The 14,439-nt window shown below is 45.7% G+C and overlaps 1 protein-coding gene across 1 annotated transcript in view; it reads left to right on the top strand.

The window, feature by feature from the left end:
• Window positions 1–14,439, top strand: part of GUCY2F (guanylate cyclase 2F, retinal) — a 66,010-nt gene that overhangs the window by 21,617 nt on the left and 29,954 nt on the right. The window contains exons 5-6 of the mRNA XM_069985912.1: window positions 9,304–9,400; window positions 10,600–10,743. Of these exons, the coding sequence (XP_069842013.1) occupies window positions 9,304–9,400; window positions 10,600–10,743 (241 nt within the window). The remainder of the gene's footprint in view (window positions 1–9,303; window positions 9,401–10,599; window positions 10,744–14,439) is intronic.

Genomic DNA, 14,439 nt, shown 5'->3' with positions numbered 1-14,439 from the left:
TGATTAATTAATAGTTCGGGCGATTACGCACGCGGCGATAGCAAACATGTTTATTTATTTATTTATTTGTTTACTTTTATTTAAAACCTGGGAAAAGGGGGGTGATTCAGACTTTTATTAGGGGAGGGGGCTTTTTACTATTAACAACACTTTTTTTTTTTTTTTTACACATATACTAGAAGCTCCCCTGGGGGACTTCTAGTATATACACTTTGATCTCTCATTGAGATCTCTGCAGCATAGATATGCTGCAGAGATCCATGAGATCGGCACTCGTTTGCTTTCGGCTGCTGCAGCCGAATACAAACGAGTGCCGAGCCGAGGACGGCGCCATCTTGGACGCGTCCCCGGCCGGCATCAGTAACGGAGATCGCTCCTCCGGGACAAGGTCCCGGAGGAGCGATCTCCCCCACTAGACACCAGGGAAACGTTGCCTCCGGTAATCGGAGGCAGCTGTCAACTTTGACAGCTGCCTCCGATTAGCTAATTAGCGGGCACGGCGATCAGACCGTGCCCGCTAATAGCGGCGGTCCCGGGCTACACGCGGCACCCGGGATCGCGGCACTTCAAAGCGGGGCCGCGCGGCCCCGCTTTGAAGTGCAAGTGAGGACATAGGACGTACCGGTACGTCCTATGTACTTAAGAGGTTAATGGCAAATATGTGCTGTTATTTTAAAACAACGGCTGTTGTATTGAAATAATGGCAGTTATTTACCGTTATATGGCGGCCATCCACTCAATTTCAACATTGTGTGAACAGATCCTTTCTGTGTTTTCAATCCACTCCTGGTTTTGGTTGCTATGAGGACCAAATACAGCCTCAAATATACATAGTGTGAACCCAGCCCTAGTAGATCTGTAGTTAAAACTGTAAAAAAAAAATCCAAAAAAACATTATTTTCCCTATACACTGGCCCATAAACCGTACAGGTATATACCAATGGTACAAAGGCACTGCACACCATATAAGTGACTACAGTGTAGATAAATACAGTGACTTACAAGGGGTGTCTTCTCATCGGAGTCGCTCACTATCCCAATGTCATGGATGTATGGGCAGTATAACAGGTTGACCTGAGATCTGTAGTTAAAACCGTAAAAAAAGTTAAATCCATTATGCAAAGACTATTATTTTCCCTATACACTGACCCATATACCATAGAGGTAGATAATTTGCATTCTGCCTAAGACAGGTGCATCACTCACAGGGAGGTACCGCAGGCTCAATCACTTAGCTAACTCGGGCAGCCACTACAATAGAGCTCAGGCTGCTGCACCCTGCTCTCTGTGATCCGAATCACAGCTTTCTGATTTAAACATACTTGTCCCTTATCATGTAAGAGACTGGGGGGGGTCAGACCTCTGCCCCCATTCCCCCCAGGATCTCCAGATCAGCCCCCAGCTCCTCTATGAAGCTGCCAGAGAGAACTGGGTCAAGTAGGGTTAAATCAGAAAACCCCTGGGATGAGAAAACTCAGTGGACAGTGCACTATATATGACTGGAGGCCGCTTCAGCATGGTTGTGAGTCCAGCTCCCCCTGTTTCCACATGTCCCACACTGTTTTCCACATGTCCAGCTCCCCCTGTTTCCACATGTCCCACACTGTTTTCCACATGTCCAGCTCCCCATGTTTCCACATGTCCAGCTCCCTCTGTTTCCACATGTCCAGCTCCCCCTGTTTCCACATGTCCAGCTCCCCCTGTTTCCACATGTCCAGCTCCCCCTGTTTCCACATGTCCAGCTCCCCCTGTTTACCAGCTCCCCCTGTTTCCACATGTCCAGCTCCCCCTGTTTTCCACATGTCCAGCTCCCCCTGTTTACCAGCTCCCCCTGTTTCCACATGTCCAGCTCCCCCTGTTTTCCACATGTCAACCCCCCCCTATTTTGCACATGTCCAGCTCCCCCTGTTTTCCACATGTCCAGCTCCCCCTGTTTTCCACATGTCAACCCCCCCCTATTTTCCACATGTCCAGCTCCCCCTGTTTCTACATGTCCAGCTCCCCCTGTTTCTACATGTCCAGGTCCCCCTGTTTACCAGCTCCCTCTGTTTACCAGCTTCCCCTGTTTCTATATGTCCAGGTCCCCTTGTTTACCAGCTCCCTCTGTTTACCAGCTTCCCCTGTTTACCAGCTTCCCCTGTTTACCAGCTCCCTCTGTTTACCAGCTCCCTCTGTTTACCAGCTCCCTCTGTTTACCAGCTCCCTCTGTTTACCAGCTCCCTCTGTTTACCAGCTCCCTCTGTTTACCAGCTTCCCCTGTTTACCAGCTCCCTCTGTTTACCAGCTCCCTCTGTTTACCAGCTCCCCCTGTTTACCAGCTCCCCCTGTTTCTACATGTCCAGGTCCCCCTGTTTACCAGCTCCCCCTGTTTCTACATGTCCAGGTCCCCTTGTTTACCAGCTCCCTCTGTTTACCAGCTTCCCCTGTTTCTACATGTCCAGGTCCCCCTGTTTACCAGCTCCATCTGTTTACCAGCTTCCCCTGTTTCTACATGTCCAGCTCCCCGTTTCTACATGTCCAGCTCCCCCTGTTTTCCACATGTCCAGCTCCCCCTGTTTTCCACATGTCCAGCTCCCCCTGTTTTCCACATGTCCAGCTCCCCCTGTTTTCCACATGTCCAGCTCCCCCTGTTTTCCACATGTCCAGCTCCCCCTGTTTTCCACATGTCCAGCTCCCCCTGTTTTCCACATGTCCAGCTCCCCCTGTTTTCCACATGTCCAGCTCCCCCTGTTTTCCACATGTCCAGCTCCCCCTGTTTTCCACATGTCCAGCTCCCCCTGTTTTCCACATGTCCAGCTCCCCCTGTTTTCCACATGTCCAGCTCCCCCTGTTTTCCACATGTCCAGCTCCCCCTGTTTTCCACATGTCCAGCTCCCCCTGTTTTCCACATGTCCAGCTCTTCCTGTTTCTACATGTCCAGCTCCCCCTGTTTACCAGCTCCCCCTGTTTCTACATGTCCAGCTCCCCCTGTTTACCAGCTCCCCCTGTTTACCAGCTCCCCCTGTTTCTACATGTCCAGCTCCCCCTGTTTACCAGCTCCCTCTGTTTACCAGCTTGGTTGTCTGTCCCTGTGTGCAGCAGCAGACTGCTGCCAGCAGTCATAGGCGGCCGTCCGGCACTGATCTGGTGCGAGCGGGAGACGGAACAGCACGGCGCCGGCGGTGATTGACAGGTGGGCGGGCCAGAGCGGCGCATGTACCGGCAGTGGTGCGCTGAGGCAGTACGCAACGCAACCTAAGTGCACTCACTGCACTGGACTCACCCATCCGATCCAGGCGATGGTGGGCGGCGGAGGGCAGCGGCGTCACATTATGATGGGGGCAGCAGCAGCAGCAGACTCATAGGCGGCTATCCTGGTGCGAGCGCGGGAGTCCGGTGATTGACAGGTGGGCGGCGCACGTACCAGCAGCGGTGCGCTGAGGCCGTACGCAACCTCAGTGCACCCGATCAGGTTAAGATGGTGGCGGGGGGCGGGGTGATCATTGTGGCTGCACTCACCCATGCGACGGCGGGCGGCGGTAGCGGCGGCGGGCAGCGGCGGCAAAAAGCTCTAGAGATCACAGTGGGCCCCTGCCAGAGTGGGCCCGGGGGCGGCCGCCCCCTCTGCCCCCATCAATTTTCGCTACTGGTTCACTATGATTTTCAGGAGCTTCCTAAAATAAGACAAGGACTACAAAGTCAAATTACTAAACCACGAGGCACAAGGCCTGAGGGTGAGAAAACCAGCTTATGTAGCTTAGCCCTAAAATATAACCTTTACTGCTTCAATTAAAATATAATATATAGAGAACAAAAAAAGGTCAAGAACACAGTCATCCTTATGTGTGTCTGACTAGTCTAATAATTGACCTGAAGCCTTAAAATATTAGACTAGTCGGACACTGTGGGGGAGATTTATCAAACTGGTGTAAAGTAGAATTGTATTAGTTGCCCCTAGCAACCAATCAGATTCCACCTTTCATTTTTCGAAGAATCTGTGAGGAATGAAAGATGGAATGTGATTGGTTGCTAGGGGTTACTAAGACAAATCTACTTTACACCAGTTTGATAAATCTCCCCCGGTGTTAATTTTTTTTGTTCTCTAGATAAATAGTTGCCAACATTTGAAAAATATTTCCAGGGACATTTTAGTGTTGACAGCGAGGGGTGTGGCTTATTGTGGGTGTGACAAACAACTTGGCAAACAACTGCATGGGGCCCCATGAAAACTTGGTAGCTGGGACAGACTGGGGGTAACTGGAGCAGACTGGGGATGACTGGGGCCGACTGGAGCCGACTGGAGAAGACTGGGGGTGACTGGGGCAGACTGAGGGTAGGTGGGGCAGACTGGGGATGACTAGAGCAGACTGGGGCAGACTGAAGTAGACTGGGGCAGACTGGGGGTTAATCGAGCAGACTGGGGGTGAATGGAGTAGACTGGGGGTGACTAGAGCAGACTGGGGGTAGCTGGGGCAGACTGGTGGTGACTGGAGCAAACTGGAGGAGACTGAAGCAGACTGGGGGTGACTAGAGCAGACTGGGGGTAGCTGGGGCAGACTGGTGGTGACTGGAGCAAACTGGAGGAGACTGAAGCAGACTGGGGGTGACTGGAGCAGACTAGGGGTAGCTGGGGCAGACTGGGGGTGACTGAAGTAGACTAGGGAGCACACTGGGACAGACTGGCGGTAGCTGGGGCAGACTGTGGGTGACTGGAGCAGACTGGGGGAGACTGGAGCAGACTGGGGGTAGCTTGGGCAGACTGGGGGTAGCTGGGGCAGACTGAGGGTAGCTGGGGAAAACTGGGGATAACTGGGGCAGACTGTGGGTGAATGGAGCAAACTGGGGGAGACTGAAGCAGACTGGGGGAGGCTAGGGGAGGCTGGGGGTGACTGGGGGTATAATCCCCCCTTATGTGGGCACCTCAGTATACCACCAGTATATTACAGTGTGGTGTGAGACAGATAGTATACTGATGAGCCCACATGAGGGGATTATGCTGAAGGAGATAAAGCTATATACATTGGTGTGAGAGGCTAGTATACTGGGAGACTGGTAATCAGAACTGTGTGTACAGTGTATACCAGTCACAGCTCTGATTACTATTCTCCTGGCCTCTCACACCAATGTATAGCTTTACTTCCTCCACCATTACCCCCCTCATGTGGGCTCCTCATCATTACCTGGCTCCCTGCAGCACACAGCAATCTTCATTCCCTTCAGGCTCTTCTAGCCTAGTGGTAGGAGTTACATCCCTGCCAGGACCTGTAGCTGGGAGGAGAGAGCGGCATCTAGTGGCTGGAGGCAGAATATACAGCCTTCAGCCACTACTGCCAGCTTTACTTCTTACTTAGGCTTAAGGTTTGCATTGGGGGCTGTTACGGGGGCGGGGCATGATATACGGGGACGGGGCTTGCAAGGACATACCCGGGATGTTAATTAGTTGGGACTGCCCTGTCAAATCTGGGACAGTGCTGGCAAAACCAGGACTGTTGGCAACTATGTATATACCGTCATGGCCGAAAGTGTTGGCACCCCTGAATTTTTTTCCAGAAAATGAAGTATTCTTCCCAGAAAATTATTGCAATTACACATTTTGTTATACACATGTTTATTTCCTTTGTGTGTATTGGAACAACCAAAAAACAGAGGAACAAATTGCAAATTTGACATAATTTCACCCAAAACTCCAAAAATCGGCCGGACAAAATTATTGGCACCCTCAACTTAATATTTGGTTGCACACCCTTTGGAAAAATCACCGGAAATCAATTGCTTCCTATAATCATCAACAAGCTTCTTAAACCTCTCAGCAGGAATTTTAGACCACTCTTCTTTAGCAAACTTTTCCAAGTTTCTCATATTTGAAGGGGGCCCTCTCCCAACAGCAATTTTAAGATCTCTCCACAGGTGTTCAATGGGATTTAGATTTGGACTCATTGCTGGCCACTTTAGAACTCTCCAGCGCTTTTCATAAATTTTTGGGTGCTTTTTGAATTGTTTTTGGGGTCATTGTCCTGCTGGACATGACCTAGGATGCAAACCCAGCTTTCTGACACTGGGCCCTACATTGCCACCCAAAATCCTTTGGTAATATTCACGTTTCATGATGCTAAAACAACCTGAAAACATCTTTGAACCTCCACCATATGTGACTGTAGATACTGTGTTCTTTTTTTTGTAGGCCTCATTCCGTTTTCGGTAAACATTAGAGTGATGTGCTTTTACAAAAGCTCTATCTTGGTCTCATCTGTCCACAAGTTGTTTTCCCAGAAGAATTTTGGCTTACTTACATACATTTTGTGACCAAAAAAGAAAACAAATACTGATTTCACGTAGCAAAAAAATATCTTTATTAAATACACATTTAAAACAATTCATATATATGTATAAAAAAGAGAGATAACCAAACATTAAACAAAGAGAACGGCGGCTATCCTGGAGGTGTTTCTATTGTAACCACATCACATGTGCTGGGATCCCTTGACCTACAACTTGCATCACAAACCAGGGGGATAAATTCTGAAATCTCAACACGTCCTGGAGGATACATACGATATTACACTGTGAAAGGTATCTGACTGGCTGGATCCCTGGATATGATGGGGTGGTAATACTTAGGTGAAGGGTGGATAAGAGATTAACTAACTAGTTGTAGGTTTGTTTATGAATTGAATGCACTAGCACTTTATTTTGCAATACAAGTATTATAATACCCTACTGTATGAGATTTCAGAATTTATCCCCCTGGTTTGTGATGCAAGTTGTAGGTCAAGGGATCCCAGCACATGTGATGTGGTTACAATAGAAACACCTCCAGGATAGCCGCCGTTCTCTTTTTTTAATGTTTGGTTATCTCTCTTTTTAATACATATATATGAATTGTTTTAAATGTGTATTTAATAAAGATATTTTTTTGCTACGTGAAATCAGTATTTGTTTTCTTTTTTGGTCATAGTTTGTAATAGCTGTAGTAGCAGTTTAACGACTTTCTGCATTAGACCTAGATGAACTAGCACGCTCACTTTACTATATTACAGGTATTGCAGATAGACAAAACCGTGAACTAACTTACATACATTTTGGCAAACTGCAGTCCAGCTTTTTATGTCTCTGTGTCAGCAATGGGGTCCTCCTGGGTTTTCTGCCATAGCATTTCATTTCATTCAAATGTCGACGGATAGTTTGCACTGACACTGATGCACCCTGAGCCTGCAGGACAGCTTGCATTTCTCTGGAACTTGATTGGGGCTGCTTATCCACCATCCAGACTGTCCTTTGTTGCAATCTTTTTCTCAATTTTCCTACTCCGTTCACGTCCAGGGAGATTAGCTATAGTGCCATGGGTTGTAAACTTCTTGATGCACACTGTGGACAAAGGAACATCAAGATCTCTGGAGATGGACTTGTAACCTTGAGATTGCTGATATTTTCCCACAATTTTGGTTCTCAAGTCCTCAGATAGTTCTCTTCTCCTCTTTATGTTCTCAATGCTTAGTTGGGCACACACAGACACACAATGCAAAGATTGAGTCAACTTCTCTCCTTTTTATCTGGTTTCAGGTGAGATTTTTTTAATTGCCCACACCTGTTACTTATCACAGGTGAGTTAGAAAGTTATGCTACGTTTACACGGGATGATAATTGGCCCGATTGCACGATTAACGATGTCGGAGTAACGTTCTTTTCTTTAAATAACGATCAGCATTTAGATGGTTCGATATATCGTACAGAAAAATTGTTTTGCGAGAGTTTTAAGATCGCCCGCAGCCCGGCCCCCCGCCCGCAGCCCGGCCCCCGGCCCGCCGCCCGGCCCCTGCTCATCCGCAGCCCGGCCAAGCATCCTACAGCCCCCCCCCCCCCCCCGCCGACTCGATCGCCACCCCCGCCGGCTCGATCGCCCCCCCCCCCACCGGCCCAAACACCACCCCGCCGCCCCGATCGCCACCCCCGCTGCTCCGATCGCCACCCCCGCATTGATTGGCTAAAGAAGGGAGCCGGGAATTTCAAACAGCTCCTCTTCAGCCAATCAATGCTGAAGAGGAGCACTGATTGGTTGAAGAGGAGCTGTTTGAAATTCCCGTCTCCCCTCTTCAGCCAATCAATGCATGGCAGCACTGATTGGCTGAAGAGGAGCTGTTTGAAATTCCCGGCTCCCCTCTTCAGCCAATCAATGCACTGAGGAGGGGAGCCGGGTATTTCGAACACCTGCTATGCCGAGCAGGTAAGGTATTCTCGTGGCCGGGGCGGTGGGGGCTATCGGAGCGGTGGGGGTGGCGATCGGAGCGGCGGGGGTGGCGATCGGGGCGGCGGGGGTGCTGATCGGCCGGCGGGGGTGGCGATCAAGCCGGCGCAGGAGGCTGCGGATGAGCGGGGGGCCGGGCTGCAGATGAGTGGGGGGCCAGGATGAGGGCGGCCCGACTTTCGCGACGACTGCGAATTCACAGAACAATCTGCAAATTTTTTGCGAACAATCAACGACGATTTGAGAACATGTTGAAAGATCAAAATGAACGATTTCCCTTTTGTCGTTTGATCGTTCGCTGCGTTTACACGTACTATTATCGTTCGATTTTGATCGTTATCGCGCAAATTCGCACGATAATCGTTACGTGTAAACGCACTATTATTTACCCTTATTTTTGAAAAGGTGCCAATAATTTTGTCAGTCCCATTTTTGGAGTTTGAGTGAAATTATGTCAACTTTGCCTTTTTTCCTCTGTTTTTTTTTGTGTTGTTCCAATACACACAAAGGAAATAAACATGTGTATAACAAAACACGTGTAATTTTAATAATTTTCTGGGAGGAATACGTCATTTTCTGGAAAAAAAATCAGGGGTGCCAACACTTTTGGCCATGACTGTATTATATTTGAATTGAAGCAATAAAGGTTATATTTTAGGGGTGAGCTTCACCCCCAGGGCCTTGTGCCTCAGGTTTTAGTGAGTTAATTTGGTAATAATACCCCTGGCCCACCATAGAGGGACTTTAAACATATGAAAGCCTACAAAAAACACAAAATTCTGTCATTTTGACATGTAACTATTTTTGCTGCATGTCAGATTATCAGCCTTTCTAAGCTATAAAGCACTGCATTAAAGAAATGTTTTGAGAATAAGTAATGTGAAGTATGGAAATGCTCTACTGCATTGAAATTTACATGACACGACTATATAAAAACGACTATAAAATATTCACATCTCTAATACTTTAATAATAATAAATTATTATTATTATTATTATTATTATTAACAATATAAACAATGTGAATATGATTAATTACAATGCACTGTACTATGTAATCTAATAAACTATGTATTTTTCAGGCGTCGGATTAATAAAATCAAATTAGTAAGAGGGCCAAATAAAATTCTGTTGACGCTGGATGATGTCACTTTCATTAATCCACAAATCAGCGTAAAGGTAGGTAAAACATGTTCTATCTGTACCAAACGCTATGAAAATTTGGCTGATGAAATTAAATATAGATTGCCCTTTTCCCCCACTTAGAAATTGTATAGAAGTGTTGAGTGGTCTCTAAGCTTAGGTGTCTCAGTTACTAAGTATAGTCATTAGGGAGCAGGGGCTGAAGAGCATCTCTTAAAGTCTGTAGACACCTTTGTTACCTTTAATTAAACACATTACATTTCAAGCTCTAATCCCCATTCCTTTATTCATTTTTAGACACTGTGGTAGGCAGTTTTCAACCTGCTCCTAGTTTCAGACTTTTTAATGTGTGCATGTCCCTTATAGCAAAATATGTAAGCTCATATGTTTAGCCCCTGTGTAATCTAGGCACCCTTGGGCAGACACTGATGTTTGGCTTTGTGTGATTATCTCACCTACTACCTTTTCTACTGTGAGTGCCCTCCTTTAGGGCCCGTTCACACTACGGAATCTGCACTGAAATTCGGTGCACTGAATTCAGCACAAATTGTGACTGCTATCTGTTTGGGTAGGAGGGCTCGCACGCCTCTTCGCTCAAAGAATTGACATGTTCATGATATAAGGTCCATAAGCTGAATGTATATCATGGACTGAACTCTTCCCTTCGCGGACTCCCTGCATCATAATTCACTATGATGCAGGGAGCTCTGAAATAGATCAGGCCCTCCTCTACTGAACTGATATGGCTGTCAGTCAGTATGTGATATTGTGGCTCAGGTGCTGTTATAGCCCTAAGTTACCGGAATTGTTTCCTAATCTGATTTTACTTATCCAAAAGAGATAGTAAAGGGGGTTGTAAAAATTGGACTGTACCTTATGATAAACAAATATATATAAAAATACCCTTTATTTAATTAAGCGGGACTCACAATATTAGAACCACAAAAATATTTAATTTACTGGTTGTCATATTGTTTGTTGCAGTTAATATAATAAAGGATATTTGTATATATATATTTGTGTATTGTGGGGTACAGTATCATTTTTGCTATTCCTTTTTTCTGGCTCTATTGGATATTTAGGTTGTGAGGTCTAGCACTCGTTCTGTAGAATTTGGATGATGTCAGCTCACGTGTTACAGCATCTGATGTTTTGCTTTTAACATTATTTTGTATGTATTTTTGGATTGTCGTCATCTAACTGTATAATGAGTAATTGTACGGCTTCTTCTGCAGAAAATGAGCAATGATGGAAGCCGCACAAGTGATAGTGGACAAGTTACATCTGATACCAGAAGTATGAAGTCACCAATGAGGTCTGGCTCTCCTAAGAGTCTCACTCCAGCTACCTATGAGAATTCCAATGTTGCAATTTATGAGGTAAATTCCATTTCATAATGCAGTTTACTGTATGAGGAACATGTAGGCTGGGTTCATACAGTATAAGAGAACAAAATATGGCAGTAAAATAGGTATAAAAGCATAATCTTTAATCCAATAAAGGATAATTTTTTACTCACCGTAAATTTTCTTTCCTGTAGTCCGAAGCAGCAGCACAAATGGGGAAGATCCTATCTTCCTGCAATGGTAGGACAGATGGTACTAATAAAAGATTGATTAGGAGCCCTATAAGAAGGCCATACAGACCCCTCCTCCTTGTGTCAATTCTAACGACAAAAAAATTTAAAATTCATAATAAAATCTTAGTTAATAAGGCATTAAAACAATCAAGGTATGCTGCATAAATAATAGTTTGTTTAAATCAGGGCGGGAAGTCTGTGCTGCTGCTTCGGACTACAGGAAAGAAAATTTACGGTGAGTAAAAAATTATCCTTTCCCTTACGTCCTCAGCAGCAGCACAAATGGGGATATAGCAAGCTATGAAAACAGACTAGGGAGGGCCATTACATTACAGAAGACAGAATGGCTGAGCCAAAAACTGGTTGACTCGTGAATATCTAGTCTATAGTGCTTGACAAAGGTATTGACGGACGACCATGAAGCAGTTCTGCATATTTGTTTCAAGGGTACAGATCTTTTTTCAGCCCATGTGGATGATATTGCCCTCATTGAATGTGATGCACCAGGTACCTGTAATCCAGCTTCTTGGTAGCATATGGAGATGACTTCCCTTATCCATCTGGACAGAGAAGCTTTGGATGACTTGCATCCTTTGTTTTTCCCTGCAAAGGATAAAAACAAGTGGTTAGATTTCCTGAAGGAGTTTGCCCGTTCAATATACATGCTCCAAGCCCTTCTCACATCTTAAGGGATGAAGCTCCTTCTCTCCCGTGTTGGCAGGAGTAATGGATTGTAACAATGGAGATGTGGAAGAGACTTTCACCCACCAGGCTTCAAACATCTTCTTTACCTTCAGGTAGGTTCTGTAGGCAGTTGTGGCTCTGGACTGCAGAAGAGTGGTCACCACTTTGACAGCATATCAATTCCCACCTTGTTGACGGCAGTCAAGCTTCGGACAAGCCTGCCCTCTTGGGTTATTAACTGAGGGTATACAGAAGCCTCCAGATTATTCCTATGGAATTAGCGCCATGCTTTTAGATAATAAGAGGCCATCACGAAACCAGAGACTTGCTACTTGAAAGATTTTTAGACTCTGCCCACACCTGGCAGGGACGCTGGGAGTAATCTCTGCTACTCTGTGTCAGTAGCTGGGGAGACTGGGAGAGTTCCCAGAAGATTCTTAGGCAGGGGGCTCACCATTGTGAACCATGCCCTCTTGGGTCAATAGGGGCAAATGAGGCTGACCAAGGCCCAACCTTGTCTCAGATTCTGCAAGACTCTGGGCTTTTTAGGAGTGAGGAAAAAAGGTTTTCCCAATTTGAACCTTGAATAGGAATAGGTCTATCCTCCATGCGATTTACCAGAAAGCTTCTAGTCCAGAGACCGTTCCTCCGACAGGGCTACATCGCAGCATAGATTGCCAGCAGACAAAATGCCCCTGCCTCCAGTAGTAATACTACAGAGTTAGTGCTCCTATAAAGATCGATATGCGCCATCCTAGATGCGGTTTTGATCTTATACTGATAGCTTACCATAGATTGGTGTGCTGGAGTGGACTAGTATTCCCTTCATATGTTGGATGCCAGCAACATCTCTGATGGGGATTAAGGCTCCTTTGCCCGTTGCTCATACAAGCGCCCCACTGCTTGATATATCAATGGTTTTCTCTACCCACTTCATTGGGAGACTGCTGCCATTGAGCAGGAAAAGCTATCCTTGTCTCTGTGTGTTATTTCCAGTGTAAGACCCAAGGGTATCAGATGAAGTGACAGCAACTGGGGAGTGCCGAGAACCCCGACTTGTGTCAACTTCTGTAATCTCTCTGGAGGAAGAAAGTCACAGACTGGGGATCTATTCTCCTCCCTAGGAATTGTTCCATGCCAGAAACAATGATGAGCTTCAATTTTCTCAAACAGTCAAAGTACAATAGACATCATCTTGGTGACTGTAGATGGAGCCAAGATGATTCCAAACAGAAGGGCTGTAAATTGAAAAGAATGCCAATTGCCTTGTACAAAAGGTCTTGATGTAAAGGAATATGCAGCTTTTGGCTGTAGACAGGTACATGCGGGTATACATGGTCAGATAACATCCTTCTTCTAGGAGGGAACTACAGAGCATAAATCCTCCATACAACTGCTTTCTCAGAGGAGGCTGTATACAGGTACATGCAGGTATACCTGGTCAGATAACATCCTTCTCTTCTAGGAGGGACCTACAGATCATAGATCCCACATACAGCACCTTCCTCAGAGGAGGCTGTATACAGGTATACACGGTCAGATAACATCCCTCTAGGAGGGACCCACAGGTCATAGATCCCACATACAGCACCTTCCTCAGAGGAGGCTGTATACAGGTATACACGGTCAGATAACATCCCTCTAGGAGGGACCCACAGATCAAAATTCAATATGGTAGCCTTTCCTATTATATAACACTGGTACAGACCTCTCTCATTATGGAAATAAATTGTCAGAAAAGACGTAGTCACAAGTTCTTGTCCCCATCCCCAAGGCCTCCGAGACGTCTGGTCCTTCTTGTGCAGGATTCTTTCCTTTACCTTCCATACTAGAATTCCTACAGAATGTGGAACAAAAGTAGAAGTTCCTTCTCCTCTTATTAGACTGGGGCAGATAATGGACCTGATCATAAGAAAAAAGGACTTTCATGAGAATGTCCAATACAGATCCAACTATCTTTATATTGGAGTGAACATCTGCCCCCTTACAACGAAGGACCAGTGTCCAAACTGTGGGGATCGGGCAGCCAAGTATACTGCTCAGCTATAGTAATATAGACAATTATTTATTTTATTTAATTTATTTATTTATTTTTATTTTTTTTTGAAAATTACTAAGAAAATAGTTTTGTTTTTTTTTTGAACAAGTATTTTGTGCGTCTGAAGGAGCCATGACCTCGGACTCCATCCAGTTCAGCCTGTAGATTATCATTCAGATGTAAAATCTTAAGCAGTCATTGTCTCTTCTGAGAAAAAGTTGCAATCCACAAATGAATTCCCTGCCACCTGAAAGTCGAATCTTGCAGGATCTGTACGCCAAGAAAGCTTTTTCCTCAGAAGTTCTGTTACCAGAATCCTGCTACATCCAAGGATGGAAGTTGTGCCAGACTGACCGGCCGACTAACAGACTAGTGCAGAGTGCCTGGAATCAGACACACAGGTGCACTGAATATGCAACCAGCAATCCTAATGCAGTGTTCACACATAGCAGCTTCATAGCTTTACTGCATCCTTCAGTACACAGAAGCTCCATAGGGTCACTGCATCATCTGATATCAGTATTACAGAGTGTAACTAGACAGCAGGTGTACACAGTATTACAGAGTAATTAGACTGCAGGTATACACAGTACACATCCAGCATCTCTAAGGATGTAGCTTCATAGGTCACTGCATTATCTGATAACAGTACTAATCAGATAGTACACATCTACAATCCTAAGGCCATGTTCACACACAGTAGCTTTACTGCATTCTTAAATAGCAGCACTGGAGCAGCGAAAAAAAAAAAAACTCCATAGAATCACTGCATCA

The sequence above is a fragment of the Dendropsophus ebraccatus genome, chromosome 10, assembly GCF_027789765.1.
Source record: "Dendropsophus ebraccatus isolate aDenEbr1 chromosome 10, aDenEbr1.pat, whole genome shotgun sequence".
Taxonomy (NCBI): domain Eukaryota; kingdom Metazoa; phylum Chordata; class Amphibia; order Anura; family Hylidae; genus Dendropsophus; species Dendropsophus ebraccatus.
This window is presented reverse-complemented; position numbering and strand designations above follow the sequence as displayed.